Below are 21,713 nucleotides of genomic sequence, written 5' to 3'. Positions count from 1 at the left end.
GGTAAATGTTGATGGTCTTCATAGCCACTCCCCCACCCCTCTCTTTCTCTCTGTCTGACTGCTTGTGTGCTTGTAGTGGACGGCTAGATGGGAAAATTCCATCATTTGGGGGAAAAAATCGGGGAAATTGAACCTCCAGAAAGCGAAACCATCGCTGCAGAGCACGAGCCGTCCTCGGTGCTGCGCGGCGCTTTGCAGCCGATGTGAACAGCCCGATTGATTAACATGGAGGCGGACAACTTTTCTTGGCACTTGCACTGCGCTGCTTGTCCGATTTGAACCCGGCGTCCCAGTCCTGTTACCTTGTGCCTGGTTCAGTGAAGCTAATTTGATCAATTTCATATATATTGTTGCGTTGTTCATTCTGAAACTAATTTTTTATAAATTACTTTTCCATCACCGATGGCTGTATATACGTTGTATGTATAAAACAAGTAGCTTGTAGTTCTGTAAACAGTCATTTTTTAACACAATTCTTACCTCATTGTCTGTGCCAACGTCCAGCATGACGGGCAGGCACTGCTCTGGAGGCATACCCCCACAGGCTGTGTAAAGAGCAAGCTTGCCCACTGGGATGCCCATACCATGGCAGCCCAGGTCTCCCAATCCCAGAATCCTCTCTCCATCAGTCACACACACCGCCTGTAAATCAAGATAACTGTCAGCCATATTGTGCACCTGCCACACAAACTACCCCATCAGCATAAAATCTGTCAGTGAGGCTGCACAAGGTGAACTAATATTTGAAATCATTCACAGCTTAGAGAGAAAATTAAGAGAGCAGCAGTTCCACCCCACTGTCTTCTTAACTTAAACCTTCTTCACTGAAACCAAGTCCACGCGGCTACCCAGAACCATGAGTATTTTCCTCAGTGTGAGCCAGGTCCTGCTTCACTTACCTGGCTTTCCATTCCCTTTACCGATTAAGCAATAAATAGGTTCCTCTGGGTAGATTCCACGGCATTAAACAAATCAATTGTGTAACACTTAATATCACCAGCAGAAGTGTTTAATTTGAAATGTTCCTAACGTTCTGAGTCTTTTATTTTTCCACCATCAGTGTGACGTACAAATCTTTGGCACAAAGGACTAACAGCCGTGTTCCTCCCACATTCTGACCGCTTTAAAGAGTGTCATTGCTTTTCCCTTACAAATGCTAAAAAGGCATGAGGACCACACCCATTGTGACCTTAAATATCACGTCTTAATATGTAACTGAAGGACCTTGCCTCGGAATTAGCGTGTCTCCGTTGAATTGTTTAACGTAAGGCATAATAGATGAGTTTACGATAAGACCACCCTGACAATGAGAGGCGGCATGTCAGCCCTAAAGCAAATGTCCTGCTGTTGACAGCTTTGAACAGGTGTCTGAGGCTGCAGGAATATTTGACATGCCAGAAATGCCTGTCGGTTTCGTCATTCTAAATATGACTAAATCATGACTTGCACAATGTTGATCCATATACATTAACTGTTATTGATAACAACCTAATGCAAGTGTCTGAAATTGTAGTATTTAAAGAAACCCTCTATATATTTTATAGTAAGAAAAAGCACAAACACCATGTTTTATTCTATACTCTGAAAGTTCACCATAATTATCAAATGCAATTAATTAAGAGATTTTTTCTCTTGCCTCACTTTTCTTATTAAACCTTATTCAGATATAGCATGTTTAACCCTGTTGAATGTTGTTATGCTTTAAACATTGTTTGTTAAATTTCATGGAAAACACACATTTAAAAATGTGCATGTATATACCAGCACAGTGATGTAGAGTGTCCGTTCAACCTCGATCAGTTCGCGATCATATAGAGCAAATTGTATTTTCAGTACTTTCAGATAACAATATTAAAGTACTTTTCGAGTATATTTTGATTGTAAAACTACTTGTATATCATTAAGGACCACATTACAGTAAGTCCATAATTCAGCATTGTTTGTCTTTATTGTTTTGTTGACAACAATTTAACAATTTGTTGACTACAACTATTCTGGTAGTTATCCTTTAAGCCATTACATATTGTATGTTATATAGCCCAATAATGACAATTTTACATTTCTTATGGACTATTTACGATTTAGACCAGTACAGTAGTAATTATTCATCTATTTATCAAAGAGTAAATGCCACTGTTTGAGCAGATGTAATTTAACCTTGATGTCTTTTTCTGGCCAGTTCTGGAGCAGTGAAGCAATGTGTCCAGAGTCATGAATGGTGATGAACAGCCCCCTGCAACACAGAAAAAAAAGAAGAAGATAAAGATTCAAGACTAATATCCATAAGGAACCACATGGTTATTGGCCGTTTCTCACAACCAAGGCTCCTGTCATGCTATATTCTGCCACTAAAATAACCTTGTTTAAAACAATGGCAGCACAAGAACTCAAATAGCTCATGAACATTTACAAACTTCTTAATTAAGATTTCATGGAAAAACAGCTTTAAGCTGTTTTAGTTCAGATACTGTTTGAACTAGAGAGATTAAATATTTTCTGCCATTCTAATTTTAACCAAGAACTTTATTGACTACTGATGGTACCTGGGATTTTAATGCTTAGCCCTGAATTTCAGGCCTCTGTAGTTAGTTTGCTTTGGACACTTTAGGCTCTCAGTTTAGTACCCCATCCCTCTTCCAACCCTCACTCCTTCCTGTCCTTGCTCCCTGGCATCAATTCATTCTCTCTGGGACAATCCCAGGATAAAGAGATCATCTCAGTGCGTGGGGTCCAGGTGCAGCGTCTTTCTAACCCTGACCAATTCATCTGATTACAGGGAGGAGACATCTCCATCATGTGCCAGCGACAGTTAAAACGTCACTATTTGCTCATAAATGTAAAAACCTATCCCAGGTCAACACTGTTGGACGGAAACGTTGAAGATATGTGGAGCAGTTGGAAACAGTTTGAGACGTTGTTAAAAGAAAGAGACATCTGAAGAGACATGAAAATGTCACATAGAAATACTTTGATAGACTGGGCATGTGGTACAATAAACCCTCCGCACCGTTTCCACTTCAACAACCAAAAAAAGAGAAAGATTCCTAAGGGGAAATCAAACATCAGTGGTCCCAGGACGGGGCATGTTCCCTCTACACTGGTAAACAAACAGAGTACCCTGTCTATTCTGTTATCAGTTAGGCTGAGCTCACACACTGACCGATAGTTTTCAGTCATTTCTGCATTTAATATCATTCATTTTTTGTTTTCTTTTTCAAAACAAAAGACAACAAGAGATCGACAATAAATAGAAAGAGTCTATCCAGGAATCAAGCACAAAGTGCGGTTTGTTGTTGGATGTTGTCTTTATGTGGTGTATACATATGTGTTTGTGTTCTTGAACATGCATGTGTGCGGCATACACTCGTCTGTCTGTGTCACACATTATAAATCTGAAGAAAGCTTTTAAAGACAATCAAAACTGAACCTTTTTCCAATTCGCTGACATTTTGCTGTATAGTCAAATCACTAATCAAACAGTTATTTGCAGGTCTAGGGCAGAAATGATTTGAAGAGAAACTTACTATAAAGCTTTTAAAAGGGACACAATCCCCTCTATGCAAAAAAACTTTGCAGGTCATACAAAGGTCATAGACACAGACTTCTGGCAATGTAATCTCATACATTTGCATATCAGCACATCTACACAAGAAATTAATGAGTGCTGCTTGAATTGCACCATGGGTAGATCATCTAAAGGGTCATGTCTGTGCAGCTGTAAAGAGCTGTGGGAAGCTGGATGAGGTTTGACTTTATACAATGTATTTGAGTGAGAGAGGAATGGGAGCGGAGAAAAGGAGTGGCCTGCTGAGTGTGTGAGCCACTGCCAGCAACAGCATTATGAGGAATTCTGGGAGAAAGAGCAGCAGTGGGGCTGAAAGGTTGACCCCACAATACGACTGTTGGAAAACAACTTCACAAGATGGATCAGAGCAGACAGGCCAGCTCAACATAAATCCTAATCTGTCAACCTGAATGTCACCAAAAACATTTTGGGTTCAGCAAGCCATTAATCCTCTGCTCCTGATCATTCTCATTCTCTGCTTGTCTGTACTATAGAGGTGGTGACCTCATGACCTTTTGCCCCAGATGAGTATGTTAAAGTAGAGCGGCAGGAGCATCTGCGACAGCATCCCGCAGAGCGAAAAAAAAACATATAAACATGAACCACTTCCTTACAGAGGTTCTGTATCAAGAGTATCAAGAGCAGATCACTAGTGTCTCATGATGTCAGAAGTACTGCTGTTTTAAATCCGTTATCACTCCCTGTTCAGATGATGATGATCTTTTCAGGCTGAGAATTTTAAACTGGTGTCAAGTGGATGTGTTTGATAAGACAGATTTTTATCCATAAAACCGCAGGCTCTGTATGTGTCTGTGCTTAGACCGTGGGAGAGAGAAATTAAATTGGAAAAAAAACTTGTTTTATAAACTTGTGGGAGAACATAGTTGCAAAGTGAAGTCATTTTGCCTGCTAATTTAGGGTTAGAATTTCAGTTGAGAGTTCAGCGGAAATTCCACCCTCTGATATTTGTATTGTTGTCATGTCCAGCATCATTTCTAGTCTACTAAAAAATCATAACCATCTACAACAGTGGTTACCAACTTGTTTTGATCAATGACTCCCTGCAGGCATATCAACAAACTCAACAGTCCCTTTGTCCCAACTGTCACCATCATTAATTACTTTTAGTTATCTGAGAGCAGATATGTATAAGTATGTATAGTAGTATGTCACTTACTTTGTAAAAATCAAACAGATGCCACAAGAGGCCACGCATTCATGTCTAACAGGAGAGGATACCGCACATATGCTTTGAGAGTGCATGGTCAGCACACCACAAGTAAAGCATAGCTGCCTAAAAATGCATGACTTAAGTCAAAATGAGGCAAATTACAGACACCACCAGCCTCATAATATATGTTGTTAGATGTTATTTAATCTAATTGGTTTTTAAAGGATGGATGTTGCTCAAAACACCATCATCTACAAACTATGTTTGTTAATGACAGATCGACGACTAACCACCATTGGCAAACTAACTGCCACACAGAATGTTGAGTTTTAAAAGCTTTGGATGTCAGCTGCCAACGACATGCAGGCCTGAACCATATCCCAGCAACAAAAACACACTGTGGAAACTTTATCAGTCATTGTGCAAAAATAGAGTTAAGCAAAGCAACAGATGGCAGGACGTACAAACCCTATGTAACGCTGATGCAACTAGCACGTATTATTCTATTAACAAGAGCAAGAAAGGACAATATAATTTTATGAACAAATATTTGAAGGATCTAAAATATCAGCTGCTTATCGTTATCGGACACCCGTAATTTCCAATGATCTCGCTTAAATGAAATTGCCTTGATTGTGAATTATTTCTAAACAACAGTTGAATGCACATGTGTTTGTATTGGTCCATGTATGTCAGCATGTTGCTCCTAAAACAACCACAATGACCATCATTCGGCTCATTTTCTAGATGAGAGGAGTGCCACAAAGCGTGGAGCTGCTATGTCTGGCTCCTCCTGTAAGAGAGTGTGGCGAGAACAGAGAGACTAAAGAAAACAACCTGATGGCCTAAAACAGCAGCACTACTGACCTGTGGCCCAACACAAAACATACCCCGGGGACTGTGGAAAAGCTGCAGGGGGCCAGCAAGAGGAAAAGCTGCTTTCTGTGTGAGGATACCAGCCTCCAATTGTTGACCCGTGTCCACACAAAACACCACCAACCGCCATTCTTCACCCCAACGGCATGGCCTTAATCTCCCCTGTGCTCGGCGCCCTCAGTTAGCGAGTCACATAATGTTCAACTGACACAATGGACACAAATCACTGAGTAAAGACTGTGAAAACATTTTCAAAGGTCACAGTCACACAGTATGAGATTTTTCAATACAATTAAGCCCAAAATCTGCCACAGCATACACATATAGTCGGACGGTGTTCACTGTGAAAAAATGACAGAGAATTTTCTTATTTGTTTGAAAGGGCCCTAATTGGAAGTGAACAGAGCCAACATCTTAGATTGGGACTCTGCCCAGAGGGAGGAGGTAAATGTCAACTAAGTGCGGACAATTCCTGTATTGTGTCTGTGTGTAATTTGAACTTTTCATTTTAAAAAAACAAATGCCTGACATTTTGTAAAAGCCTATGAAATGTCAATTTGACAGAGAGCAAATGTAATTGTTGAGAGTTAAAGCCACAGTTCCAAAACAATGGGTCACATAAAACTTATATATGTCTTCAAATACCAGCATTTATGGTATCTTTCCAGGATACAAGGAAAGAAAGAACAAAAGGATATTTACAGTTTCATCGATTATTCACCAGTCTAGCAAAGGCTTTATTTTCTCTGAAAATCACTTGCTCACTGACAAAGATGCTATACTAGAACGTATTGCTAGAACCCCACTGTCTAAGTGCCCCTGAGCAAGGCACCTTACTCCCCTAACACCTGCTCCCCAGGGCGCCGTGCATGGCTGCCAACTGCTCTGTGTGTCCTCCTGTGTACACCAGATGGGTCATAGCAGAAAACAAATTTCCCCCCTTGCATGTCGTGTGTGTGGGACAATACATGTATTTTATCTTATCGTCTCTATACCCTCTATTCGGGAATGATACAAGGGAATCGGTTACCTGGATAGCACTTTAGTAGGTGCATTTTTGTTGAGCCTCACAGTGGAGCCATCAGTGTGTGAAACCTGACACTGACCTATAAATCCAAACCCAGTTCCACGGTAGGAACGTTAAAAAATGGAGTCGGGAAAAATACAAAAAGGTTTGTGCAGTAGAAATGTATTTTGGTTTTGAATCTGTATGATGAACTTGTACACCTAAAAATGTACTCTGGGAACTTATAGGGGATCCTGACCTAGACTGGAAACAACTGCCTAGAAAACTATGCAGCATACAAACAACGGTGACAATAGAGATACTATTTAATAATCAAGAGTACAAAACAGATATTAACATTTCTGTGTAAATAATTGATCATGAGCACATGGAAATACTCTATAAAAATATTTAAACACTAAATATAGTAGGTTATATGTCTGTATACGGTTCATTTCCAGCCCATTATAACTGACACCATTAATCTTTAGTGAGTCATAGAGTTTTGTTTATCCACCTCTGTACCCGTTCCGGCTGTCAGCCAGCTGGAGCTGCCATTGGACCCCCAAAACTGTTACCGTTAGTCCTATTACTTTCTCATTTACACCAAGCTGTTTGACATAGCTGACCTACCGTGTCTAAATGATTATGCAACATGAAGAGTTATGCAAGTCACGCAAAGCAGCATAGAAAGTGAGAGAGCACATTTTGTCTCAAACTCAGGAGTAATCCTCCAAAAAAGGTCTAGTTGGTTGGTATTTGTTCTGTTTGTTGTTTTATTGCAGGCCAGAGAGAAAAACTGTTGACCTCCTCAAGACAAACTGACACAGTGAAAACATTTTCCCTTCATCAGCATATTATTATATTCTTTTTTAGCATCTTAGCTATAACTCAATAAACATAAAAATTGTCTGCAGAGCATTGTCTCGGTGAGAATGTGGTCTTGTTAAAGCTGCTTGTTGAATGCCCAAACTCTGCTGAAGAGTCTTAACTCTGTCCAAACATATTTATCCTTTCAACTCATACAGTTAAGCTGAGTGTTTCCAGCTGTAATGATGCAACCTTTGGATTGACCTATGCTTTGACCAAACAATTATTGTTAGTCCATTTCTCTGAGAAAGTGCAATGTTGTGCACCTACTTTTTTCATTGATAGTTGTCATGATGTGTGTCAGTGATGACACGCTACACATACAGCCACAGGAGGGGACCACCTTGAAAAATAAATTGCTGTCAATTTTTATTTTTGCATTTATGAATTTTCTGGCAAGCCAGGTCAACCTGTCTTGCAAGCTGTATACGGTAGGAAGAGTCCCCATCCCTGCTCTACATTGAGCTGTGTCTATACAAAATGGGCCTCTGCAGTGAACATGTAGTGGATAATCATTGAAGTGTGACCACTAGCACAGTACGACACTTGTGGTAAATAAAAGCTGAGAAATAGCCAAGGAACTGTCTGCCTTTCACAGAGAAAGAAACACATTTATTCAATTGGAGAACTCCCTGGTGAAGATCCATGGCTTTTCAAAACAGGTTAAAACAGGAGTGTCTCTCCAAAATGAACACACTTGATCCTTCTGCCAGACCAGCTGCTGAGAAATTTGAGATATCGTTTTATTAAAGTTGGGAAGTAAAACAGGTCTCCACAGAAACAAAAACAGTCCATTGCCAATTGCAACAGTTTAATATGTAAATGTTCATAATAGATTCATAATAGATTCATCAAAATTGCTTGGTCAGGGTTAAAATGGTCAAAAATAAAAGAGTTAAGCAATAATAAACCACAGATTTTGATGTGCCAGTATTTATTATCAGTAATGTGTTGGCTCTGTCTTTTAATAACTGGATAAAACAACAACCTAAAAGGGGACAATGACTCACTTAAAGAAACAGTAATCCTGTTTCAGTCATTGCCAGTTTATGACTTCAATTTGTCAAATTAGATCAACAATTAGATAAACTCTAATGAATATATTGTCCTACTCTGGTCATGTGGGGAGTTGTGTCTTTGATTGAAAAACTGGAAAAAGAATATCTGTATTACATCCTTGCTAATCTGAGAGCTTAAATATATAAACGCAGATTACCAAACTTGGTAGGATTCATTCTTTGTTGACTATGCATTTCTGTACAAAAAATCATGGCAAGCAATCCCTAGTTGCTGAGACATTGCAGTCTGGACCAAAGATGAAGACCCACAGAGACCAACACAATGACATTGCCGTCTATACAGATATTCCAAGCATGGATATAAAAAAATTTGAATCAACATGAAGCTTTTACTACACCCTAGTTACAGCAGCTAAAGCAGGCACAAATAAAAGACACGAAGGGATTTGGCAAATTATTGGCTACAACAGGGTCTTGGTTATGTCTCTGTCAAGGTAAACCAAACATTTCAGACATGGCCATGATATACAGTGCTGTGGATTTTGCTTCATGCTTTAATTCGCACTGAAGATCAATTTTCTCCAGTCGTTATACTCACCATGGGTTTGAAATCCATAGTTATTAGCTGAGCACATCATCCTCTAAAACCCAGCACACAGACATGCAGTACACTCACAAGGAGACAGGGACATTTATACGACTGGATGTGGTATCTGACCACAAGCTGCAGTATGAACTGACGGCACACTATTTAAGCAACAAGACCACCGGTTTCAACTTTCTTGCGTCCTTTCTTGAGTGGTATTTAATAAGTCAATGGTTTTCCATGGAAAGAGAGGATGATATTTTTACGACAGAGATTGGATAATTTCTTGTGACAAAGATCATTTTATTTTAGTTTTAATATAGTAGCTTCACAACTTGGTGCTTTTTTCATACTGGTAATTTCCAAAGTAACTATGGTAGTGAAGCTGTCAGCATTAAAAATAACACACTCACCCTGCAGCACATATGAAGCAGCCAAGCAACTGACTGAACCAGTAGAGGAGAAGAAGAAAACTCAAAAGGGGGTCTGGCAGTGCCAATCAATGACCACGATCATGCCGCAGCCTGGGCTGATGTAAACTCTGCCCAGTTCAAAAATAACTAATTGTAATGGAAAGGATGATCGTTAAATAAACTAAACATACAACAGGGTTATGGAAGGATGAAGAAGTGCTCTGTAAACACAAAAAGAAGAAGATTTATATATAAAACGACAAAGGAATTCGGATAGTGGGTGAATAATTTAGGATCAGCACAACAAACACAATTAACTCGCCCATAATCCATTTCTGTCTAAACACATGTTCTGCTCTAATTGTTCAATCAGTAAAATTCAGTTGTGTAGGAGATCTGAGGGGAATGTTTTTATGTGTGTTCTTCCTAGGAATTTTTCTTAGCAGCAAAAGAACAGTACCCAGTACTTATTGTTCAACAGAGAGCTCTTATCCCTCGGAAATGAGACATGAGAGGCAGGAATTCTCTTTCCAGTCTCCTCTTTTTCCTCTTCCTTCACACCTTCCTCTCTCCATACAGTACGACACTCCACAGACAATGCATTCTTCTTCTTCCAACTCCCACCCTCGATGGCACGCTCAGACTTTGACAGGATTCCATCACATTACAAATACTCTACATGTTGCCTGAATCACGCTCTCTCTTTACACAAGTGAGGACCAGTTCCAGTCCCTGGCCTGAGAAAACCCAAACCCACCCCCACCTCATTCCACTGCAGCCCACTGAAATCAGTCCGGGTCTCCACACAACAGCTAATCTTCTCCTATGAAGCTTTTCCAAACTTAGAGAGAAGGGGAAACTGGAGAATTTCAAGCCAAAATGAACACAGTTTAGCGAAACTGATCAGCCTTTCATCACCTTGGGTAACATGCTGAGGCCAAACAGAAAATGACTGAATCTCTGGAACAGGCCAAACTGCAGGTGATGAAAATAGCAACCAGACAGTGTGGGGCTCTGGGGTTTCAGAGGCTGTCGTCTGCTATAGATGTCTGGGTGAAGGAGCGGCAATCAAGTGTCCAGACAACTGCTGTGGAAGTTCAGTTTCTTTTTCAGCCAAACCTTACATAACTCATTGGGTAAGAAATAGCAGGAAAAGGCCCATTCCAGAACAAAGGCCCTGCTAAAGGAATTAGAGGCACAGACCTGATGAACCCAGCTGGCTATTAGATGACTTTCTACCATCTGCAACCAGGTTTTCCATTCACTCGCCTTCTCTCACATGAGATTTGGGGCATGCCAATTATGTTTCGCGTGGGATGCAAAGTCACTTTCAAAAGCCATTGGTTTTGCCTCAGTCAGTAACTATCCAAGGAACAGTTGAAGTATGTTTATTTGCAAATGCTGCTTTGTGTTAGCAACAGTGGTCGAGACCAGATCACATGGTGCATATATGGGAACACCTAAATCATCCAAAATTCAAGTAGGTCATATTTTCATGGAAAACAGACACACAGTTCACTGGTGATGGGAGACAGAATACTGTTAAATCACGGAGCATGGATGACTATGACTTATGGTCCAATGTATTCCCTTTGACATTTACAGGAAACTATGCAATCGATTTTAGGGATTGTCCACTATAAAACCGATGGCGAAGTGCTTTAAGAGTTTTCTAATCTTCATGACTTATAGGTGAGGATATATAATGTGTAGCATATGACACCAAAGAGGAATTTCAAATCATTTTATTTTACAATATAAGTAGTTGTGACACACTTCACATCTTCATGCTCTCAATATCATTTAAAGCTCTAGTGTTTAGTAATAAAGGAGGGTCTATATGCAGATACTATTCATAATTATGTTTTAATTAATATATAATAACGTGAAAGAAGCATCGTTTTTATTGGATTAGCCATGCCATGTTTCTATAGACTGTCTATAAAGATGGAGGAAATGAGCTCCCCAAAAATGAAGCCAAAGATTCTTGATTGCTTTCAATGAATTAGTTGACGCTATCAAAATGGGGGGATATCATGATTGACAGCTGAGACTAACTCACAAATAATAGAGAACACGTATTTGCAGGATCACGCTACTATGGCTCCATCCCCCATTTGCTGGCTGAAAATCTCAAGATAGTGTCGTATGTAGCTCGAACACTTTGGATTCCAGCTCGCTCCCACATGAATACATTTATAAATAAACCCTTTATGAATACAGTTGCTAGTGGAAGGAAGTTGAGACCCATTGTCCATCTTTATAGGGCCCACAGAGTATGGTTTCTACAGTAGCCCACAATGGTCAAACCAAACACTGTCTCTGGAAAGGGCCTTTCACAGTTTTACATTACCTGAAAGCCATTGAAGGTTCCCTTACCCAAGCATTCATATACAGTGCCTTGCATAAGTATTCACCCCCCTTGGACTTTTTCCCATTATGTACTGTTACTAACTGGAATTCAAATAGACTTAAATAAACTTTTTCCCGTTTGATCAACAAAACATGCATAGTACTTTGGAGGTGCAAAATAAATTTTATTGTGACACAAACAATAATGAGAACAAAAAAGTTGACATCTGTTGGGTGCATAAGTATTCACCCCCCTGTGTCAATACTTGGTAGAACCCCCTTTCGCTGCAATTACAGCTGCAAGTCTTTTGGGGTATGTCTCTACCAGCTTTGCACATCTAGAGATGGAAAGGTTTGTCCATTCTTCTTGGCAAAAAAGATGAAGCACAGTCAGATTGGATGGAGACCGTCTGTGAACCGCAATCTTCAAGTCTTGCCATAGATTCTCTATTGGATTGAGGTCTGGGCTTTGACTGGGCCATTTTAAGACATTAACATTCTTTAATCCAAACCATTCCTTTGTAGCTCTGGCTGTATGTTTAGGGTCATTGTCCTGGTGGAAGATGAACCTCCACCCCAGTCTCAAGTCTTTTGCAGACTGCATCAGATTTTCTTCAAGGATTTCCCTGTATTTGGCTCCATCCATCCTTCCCTCTATTCTGACCAGTTTCCCTGTACCTGCTGAAGAGTTGCATCCCCACAGCATGATGCTACCACCACCATGTTTCACTGTTGGGATGGTGTGCTCAGGGTGATGGGCAGTGTTGGGTTTTCGCCACACATAGCGTTTTGCATTGAGGCCAAAAAGTTCAATTTTGGTCTCATCTGACCAGAGCACCTTCTTCCACATGTTTGCTGTGTCTCCCACATGGCTTCTGGCAAACTCCAAACGGGATTTTTTATGGATCCCTTTCAACAATGGCTTTCTTCTTGCCACTCTTCCATAAAGGCCAGATTTGTGGAGTAGACGACTAATAGTTGTCCTGTGGACAGTTTCTCCCACCTCAGCTGTGGATCTCTGCAACTCCTCCAGAGTAACCATGGGCCTCCTGGTTGCTTCTCTGATTCATTTTCTCCTTGTCCGACTCTTCAGTTTGGGTGGACGGCCTCCTCTTGGTAGGTTTGCGGTTGTGCCATATTCTTTCCATTTTCTTATGATGGATTTTATGGTGCTCAGAGAGATGTTCAAAGCTCTGGATATTTTTTTATAACCTAACCCTGCTTCATATTTCTCCACAACTTTATCCCTGACCTGTTTGGTGAGCTCCTTGGTCTTCATGATGCTGTTTGTTCAGTAATGATCTCCAACAAACTCTGAGTCCGTCACAGAACAGGTGTATTTATACTGAGATTAAATTGCAGACAGGTGGACCCTATTTACTAATTATGTGACTTGCAAATGTGACTTGTGAATGCAATTGGTCGCACCAGATCTTTGTTACGGGTTTCACAGTAAAGGGGGTGAATACATATGCACTCAACACTTTTCAGATTTTTATTTGTAAATAATTGTGAAATCCATGTAATATTTCCCCCCACTTCCAAATGATGCACTATTTTGTGTTGGTCCATTACATAAACTCACGATGAAATAAATTTTAATCTGTGGTTATACCATGACAAAATGTAGAAAAGTCCAAAGGGGGTGAATACTTATGCAAGGCACTGTATATATACATTGCTTTAACTTGATGTTGGCCGTGCTTGATGCTCTGGTCATAACGATCATAATGACAACAACCACAGTTTTCTCTTATAGCGAAATATATAAAGCATAGCCTAGCTTGCATGATCACCTGCCATGCTATCTGTCCAAGCAATGCTAAAGGGAAGCACATGGGAAATAAACTTGAGATGAAAAATGTACCATGTTCAGCAATTGCCTCTGCCTCCTCTTATTCATTTTCATCTCTGATGTCAGACAGGACCTGGATTTGAATTAATGCGATCGGATTGACTCGAGTGTTTGTTTAAACCGTATTTGAATGGCTGGTTCTTGCAATGAGTTACCAAACACAAAGCAGGCAAAGCAAAGTAAAGCAAGTTGCAAGGCAAAGCATTCAAATGGGTTGTGACATTTGTAAATATCTGGAATCAAGTGAGTGGTGCAACAAGGGGCTAATCTGGTGTTTGCCTCTGAGACTATCTTGTTTTATAAGGGAGAGTTGTGGGGCTATATGCAGTTTGAGAGGACTACCTGCAGACACTACCAAGGGCTGAATAAAATGTATTGCCAGTATTTTCTTAATACATACATTTTAGAATGTATATTGTCCTAAAAAAGTGCTCATCTGTCAACTATAGGATGGTTAAGCACAGTGCTCTTTGAAGTAAAATCTAAGTAATTGCTATGTTATGAGGTAACCATGACATTGACCTTAGGCCACAAAATCTTAATCAATTCAAAGTGGACGATTGCTCCGGGTATTTTCTATATATCATATTTACAAGAATGGGACAGACATACAGACAACTCAAAAGCATTGCTACAGACAGATTTTAGCCACTTTGTAGGCATATGGAATAATAGGAATGTTGACCTACAAATGGAAACAGACAGAATTCTCCTGTTTGATTTTTTTAGAATAATGTCAACATTTATTTAAGATACATGGCTGTAGTACCCATGTGTCAAATGGGGGGTCAATAATGATGATGTAATATGATACTTTTACATAATAATATATTCAATGTCATTAAAAGTTCAAAATTATTAATCATTGAACATAATTTGTGATCTATCTTTTGTAATAGATGCTTTTGAGCAGTTTGTCACACAAGAGGAATGTGTGGTCTGTTAGCATGTAGCCCCCTGTGGGCCCTGAAGGGGATTTTTCAACACTATAACAAGGAAACTCCTACTGATCTAATGCTGAGACCTAAATCAGATCAATTGTGCAGGGTGCCAGGGGAGAGGTCAAGTCTCACGTAATGAAAACAGATCAAAGAAAGTGGTAAAGAAAAGTCACCTGGGGTCAAATCCCAGGGGTCGGACTGAGTGCTGGTTAGGTAGTCCCTCAGAAAACAATCATCACACAGTGAGATCATCTGTGATCAGCAGGTCAGAGTGTCAATTTTCTCACTTTCATTGAGACACTGAAACCCTTCAGTCAAATACACGTCCAGGATCAACAGTCTTCTGTTACGTCTATTCTACATAACATAAACATTTCATATAAATGTGAAAGCACAACATTTGACCACAGACAGGACCACATATACGAGGCAAATGTGAATGGAATGAAACTGCAGGAAGGTTTTGGAGATCTGCAATTTCATTAGTTATTCTTCATACAGTGGAAATGCCAAACAGTGTCTTGGCAAAATTGATCAAAGGAGTGCTTGATTACTATAACCTTATTCTGTAGCTTCTATATGATAGTCCCAGAACTTGAGGGAAAGGATAAAGGCGGCATCACATTGGACCTATTGGCAGAAATTGAATATACTAATAATCCTTGTGATGTTTTTAGTGTGTAATCATTTAAATCGTTCAAACTGTGGTTTTCTTTACCTTATAATGGCCCCTTTATATTGAAATACTTAATATTCACATCGGGAGCGGGCCCTCTCTATGGACACCGCCATGTTTTTAACAGTAGTCCAGTCCAATCTGGACAAAATAAACACCTTTTGAGTTTGGAAGGGGAGGGTGAGGCGAGTATTCATCTGCAGCAAGCAACTTCACACTAGATAACATTCTACACACTGAAACTTTAAACATCGATCTGTTTGGAATGACGTCACAATATCAACACTGATCACCACTTATTGATCGATAGTTTTCTTAATGAGTAAAATGTTTCTCCATAGCTGCACATTCATTCATTAATTCAGTTAGTCAGACCTAAATCTATCACCACTCTACTATCACATGTCTTATTTACTGTATGTTATAGCTGTGGAAAGTGTTTACAGTTTGGAAGCGTTCTGATAGATTCCATCTCTCAGAATATCTTAGAGTGCAGATGGACATGTTCAAGTTTTCAGTTTCTATCCTCGGGCCAAGTGCATGACAGGACTTCACGGGTTTGCAGCCAAAGCTCAGCATAGAGCTCATGGAGCTGTCAAAACAAAGAGAAATTAGCTCTAACCCTGCCTTCTCACCGCATCCATTAACAAAGCTGAGGGAATTTAAAAGAAAAAAAAAGGAGCCTTTAAGAGATGTTAGTGTTTGTTACTGTAGGTCTCATATTATAGACAAATCTATGGCCAAATCTATAGAAAAGTTGTCCTTGGATGATTAATGTGGAGTTTGTTGACTTACATCTTATCAGCAAGAGAGTGTTCCATGTCAACATGAGGCTGACCCAGTTTGGTCTTCTCAGCATAAAAGATGTTTCCCTGTTGTGGTTCCAGCTAAAAAACGTTACACACAGACATAATACTGGCGATCCATTTTCTCATGCTTGGTAAGAAAACAAATTATATCCAGAAATGTTTTGACTATTCCATTAAGTAGTTCTTTTAACCATGACGATGAGAGTGATGGGGGTGAAATGCAAATAAATCGGTGGAATAATCCTTCAAATCAGACTTGAGGAAAATTGCCATTTCGCTCGGTAAATGAATCTCAAACATGTAATTCTGTTTGAATCCCATACACCCATGGTAATTCTTGGTAACACAGGAACAAAAAACAAAATTGCATGTGGAGCTGAGGCTTAAACTGCCACACCTGGAAAAACAAGCAACAGACAGTTTGCTCATCGACCGCGAACTGTCAAGCTCCATCGTCTTCACCGATCCACACGGTCCAAACACCTTCATCAGGTCATTACTGGAGTTCAATCATCCCATTCAGACCATAATTTGAGTTTTACAGCTGACTTAAAAAGGAAAAGAAAACGGAAAAGATTTTAAATGACAAAGTGCCAATAAAGTGTTATTGTGAAATGGGGAAATTTTGGCTTGAAGATTTCCTGCAATCCCTGGAGAGACCAAACTGGTTTCAACAAACTAGTAAGGCTCTTCTCCATGCTCTATGGCAGTGGTAAGTAAGTACAAACTTTTTTAAGTTTTTGCACATTTGGGGAGGGAGGGACTGGAAAAAACTGCTTTGCAACAGTTCCAATGTTACAGTTATAGTCGTAATAAGATTATGCCTTCAGTAACTTCCAGCCCATCTGTGTTGTGCTGTTAGCTTTAACATTTGTTAATCCCCATGTTCTTTTCGATGCCATTCTGGTCGATATTTCCAGTCTAACTCTGACCGTGTCACTTTTGAGGACCGCCTCCTACTTTGCAAAAGTAGCAGGAGCAGACGGTTCCAACTTTTAAAAATAAAAAGCCGATCTCACAATTTACTGAGCAAGAAGCCCTAACTATAGGATGCTCACATGCAAAAACAAAATCTCCATCTGCACATGCAGTACTCTCTCTCTCATAGGGGAGGGGTAGTTGAGAGGGGTCATATTGAGTTTGCGGCATGATAACCTCACAGCAAATATGTTCTTGGTTCAGATCCTGGTTTGGCTGAGGACTTTTTGTGTGGAGTTTGCATGTTCTTGCAGTGTTTGCATGTTCTCACAATGTCGGTTTTTTCCTAGGTACTCCAGCTTCCTCCAACAGTCCAAAGATATGCAGATTGGAGACTCTACATTGCCCATAGTGTAGGTGTGAATGAGGCTGTGAATGGTTGTTTCTACATGTTGGCCCAGCGATATGTTTAGAACCTTTTCCAGGGTGCACCCTGCATGTTGACCAATGACAGATGGGATTGGCTCCAGCCCCCCCCCACGTTACCCTCAAAGGATAAGTGGGACAGATAATGAATTAATTGATGGATGGTTGATATATTACATGTGGCACCTATTGAACTTCTGTCGATCATGATAATAATGGCGGATCCTGATTTGTGTTGGAATCTGATAGTGGTGGTGGACCACGATAGAGGTGGCAGCTGATGGTGAATCCTGATGGCGGAAGTTGATCATGATTGTGGTGGCATCCAATCGTGATGGTGGATCCTGATCGTGGACTTTGATTACAACAAGACTACATGATATACAATATGTCTTCTCCGATAGTTCCTCAATTCCTTTACCTTCCAATATTCTACAAACTGTTTATTCTAACCAATGCTGCAAATACCCTTATCTTGCTGATCCTGCTGAGGTACGGGCAACCCTTCTTTTATAAATCCATTTCCAACAACTGCTTTGCCACACACTCTTCAGCCTTGAAAGTGTAATAAAGAATTTGTATAGTTTTATTTGAATGTGTGTCTCACAGGGCCACAGGCAGTGGTAACTGTGAAGAAATAAGGAAAGATAACATCATTAAAAATATACAGAGCCCATAAGTATGAAGCAGTGGAAGTGGCCAACATTTGCAAACATGAGGTTATTCCATAAGGCCTCTTATTTAACTCACCAACCTCGCCTACTGCATGTTTTATAGTTCTACCACAGAGTAGGGAAACCAAATAAACGCTATTTCAGGTTATTACTGTCGAAGAAGCTTTGGCAGTTGTTTCATTTTAAGTAAAAGCTGAATATCCTAATGTATCAAACTTAAAACACTGTCATCAAATGTCATTCCATAAATGTTCCTCTTATTTCTAAAGTTCTGTGAAATTCATGTTAAAGCTATTAGAGAGAAACTAGCCCTGTTGTTAATCTGTTAGAAATATATGTATATGAAATTTATGAAAATGACATTTCTACCAGCATGAAGTTTAGACACCTCTGCGTTTTCTTAGAAACAACAAACCACTCTGATGAACCTTAATGTCTCGTTTCCGTTACCGCTGATCAGATTGGATCAGAGCCGATAAAAGCCTGTGCTTACTGGAGAGTAATTTGACCCAGGTGTGAATGCTGATTGTATCCATTCCCACTGCAGACAAAAGCCAATTGTTAGTGGATGTTAGTGGAGTGTTCGACCAGTGACGAGAGTATCAAATAAGCTTGCATACATGTTCAACAAGTCGTAATTTCCAGTGTAGATTTGTAAAATATCATTACAAATAACCAAAATTTGAACAGCGTTGTTCAGAAATTTCGTTGATAGGATCCAATAATAATGGTGGTGATGATGGAGAAGCTTTTATGGATGCCTCATTCAGCAGCTTCAGTAAAGTCAAACTGAAAGCACATAATAAGAAAAAAGAGAAATCGACAAAGAAAAATTCAGAGTCATTCTGAAGGGGTGTGTCATGTGATTGGCTCTGAGCTAACAGGCTTAGTTCTGGCAAAAGACATTTGACAGACCTCTCTGACCTCCAAAGCAAGGGTCACCTAACCAATGGAACTGTCAGAAGGCATCTATCGCTTAATTTTTAGTGGCCGTGCAACCTGGTCTGCTTGTACTGCTGAAGAAGGTAAACAGTGTCAGTCTGTTCTTCATTGTTCCACATCTGTCATTCCTCTGGTTTATGTAAGGTTTGTAGAAAAACAGATGCCTGAATTCAAAATCCAAACTTGAGTGACAGAAGGTCAGTTGAAGCCTGCACGGACCATGAGCGGATCTAAACCAAATGGGAGATTGACCAAAAGCCGAGCATGTCTGAGGTAAAGGGAGAGATAATCACAATGACTGCCAGGCAGGCTTTTAGGCTGACAGCCTTTAGCCCAACCAAAACCCTAAATAAATATATCTGTAATGATTCTATGGTTTCTTAGAGACACTGGAGTTTCACCCAAAGAGCCAAATCCAAGCACCTTGCTCACTGGGCATGCTACTCCACTTTCAGTCATGGAAAGTTATACTATTTGAATAAGCAGTGATCTCTGGTACTGCAGGTCACAGATAAATCATCCAGGTCGTCTTATTTGAGTAGACAGTTAGTGAAACGTATTTAATTTGATTACTTCCTATGTTTACACAGCAAACCCTAGCCCTGCTGTGGATTTAAAGGGGACATATTATGAAAATTCCACTTTTGTAGTGCTTCTACACGTTAATTTGGGTATCTGGCATGTCTACCATCCCAAAAACTCTGGAAAAAACAACTCCCGCGATTTGTTGTGGTTCCTCTATGTCAGAAACGATACACTAGAGTGCGTCGAATGGGATTACGACCGAAATAAACATCATAGTCACACCATGCCCATGTAGGAAGTCTCGCTACTGTTACGACCCTGGGTGTCTATGTGTTACTGTCTATATGTGTTACTGCTCTGTTCCTCCTCTTTGAGTGTGTGTGTGTGGGTGCCTGATTGCTAGCAGGTTGGACCTGCTGATTGGCGTTAGCCGCCTGATTGCTGCTCCAGGATTGGCCAGAGTGAAGAGAGGAACCTACTTGAACCACTGACTGACTGCAGTCCTCCTCTCTCCACCAATTCTCCCAGATCCAACTGGGACCAGTGTCAGGCTGAATTATTGTTGTGTTGCGTATGTATGAAAATAGAAAAACTGTGTGTGGTAGCCCTGTAGGAGGGAGAATCCATTTTCTTTTACCCTTTTTTCTCCTGTGTTTCTGGTTTAGGAGTTAGGCAAGCTTTTGTCTTTTTGTTAACATTTTTGGTTTGTAGAAGGAAGGTAGGGAAATAGATTGTTTTTGTTTGTTGTGTTGGCCTTCTCTCCCTCTGAAGTTAAAATAAAAAGCTACCCCTAAACAAAAATACCTTGTGACACTGGCCTGCTTGGGAGTGGGAGAATGGGAGAAGCACCACATTTTATGTCTCTGTTTTCCCCTAGACCAGGGGCGTAACACTACATGGCCTTGGACAAGCGAGCTAACGCTAGCCGGGCTCCATCGGCCCATTTAGCCCGCAAGCTAACGCTAGCTCCCTAGGGGTTCCACCCGGCTAGGGGAGCCCAGCTCCCCGGCTAGCGTTAGCTCGCAAGCTAACCGGGCCGGTGGAGACATTTAAGTGGCCGCATAAACAAGGGACCCCCGGGACACCTCTAAACGTTGACTCAAAAGTGTGGAAGGATGCTGCTGCTGTTATCTACTTTATACACTGTGCATATTCACAGTGCATATTCAGTAAATATACCTAAGCTTTCTGACTTATCCTGACTTATCATATAAACTTGTGAATTTTCGAGAGTGTGCAGGAATAAGTGGACATCTCAGTTACAGCCTGTTTACAACACAGCATTGGCAGTTAATATCAAACAGATATAATCAATCTGTAGGCAGTAAAAGCTACGGTATGTCTGAAGGAGTGGTGGAAGAAAAAAACATCTGGTCTTCACCCAAACTAACTCTGGGGAGTAAAAGAATGTGTATGTTTTACACTTTCCAGCTCCTTATAGACAACTGTAGTTACAACAGAGTTAATAACCCTTGACCCTTAACAAGGATTCTATAATGGGCTGCCAATGATCATCCATCTCCATCAGTAAGATGGATTGGTTCAGGTCATTTACCCTGAGAGCTCCTTGAACATGCAGTCTCTTACTTTAAATAGGGCTCATTACAAGTTTATTTAAACACTTCTTGGCAGTGCACCACAGAAGCACAGTGGCACTGGAAATAGCTGAAATAAAATCGCATTATACTCATGCAACACTGAGTATATGTTTCTGCGATAAAACACTCAATTATCACAACTGAGCACTTTTAGTTGTCAAAAAAAGTAGACAACCCACAACCCAACTTCATGTGACGGAGACATAGAAACGTTTTCTGCTTAAACACAGTGTTCGCTCATGAGCTTACAAACCATTAAAGAGTAAGCATGTCCACTAATCTTCTGATGAATTGAATGTGTTCCTTTGTGCGGCTTGCCTTCCTGCGTCTGCCCCGTCTAAAGATCAGTGAATCAGCCGTTATTTGACACTTAATGGCGTTTGACCTTTGGCCTCAGGTACAGAGCCCGGTGTCGGAGTGTTTAGTCTTCATGAGGCAGATTAGCTGGTCAAATCAGGCAAGACAAAGCGAGGCTGCTGCTTCCTAACAGA

General features: G+C 40.4%; 1 protein-coding gene across 2 annotated transcripts in view; it reads right to left on the bottom strand.

The window, feature by feature from the left end:
- me1 (malic enzyme 1, NADP(+)-dependent, cytosolic) overlaps positions 1–21,713 on the bottom strand; it is a 91,109-nt gene that overhangs the window by 24,782 nt on the left and 44,614 nt on the right. For both annotated transcript variants that reach the window (XM_053433422.1, XM_053433423.1), the window contains exons 4-5: positions 2,158–2,233; positions 481–642 (exon numbers count right to left, since the gene is read on the bottom strand). In XM_053433422.1, the coding sequence (XP_053289397.1) occupies positions 481–642; positions 2,158–2,233 (238 nt within the window). The remainder of the gene's footprint in view (positions 1–480; positions 643–2,157; positions 2,234–21,713) is intronic.

Source organism: Pleuronectes platessa, chromosome 10, assembly GCF_947347685.1.
Source record: "Pleuronectes platessa chromosome 10, fPlePla1.1, whole genome shotgun sequence".
Lineage (NCBI taxonomy): Eukaryota > Metazoa > Chordata > Actinopteri > Pleuronectiformes > Pleuronectidae > Pleuronectes > Pleuronectes platessa.
The sequence above is the reverse complement of the archived record's forward strand: the minus strand, read 5'-3'. Positions and strand labels throughout refer to the sequence as shown.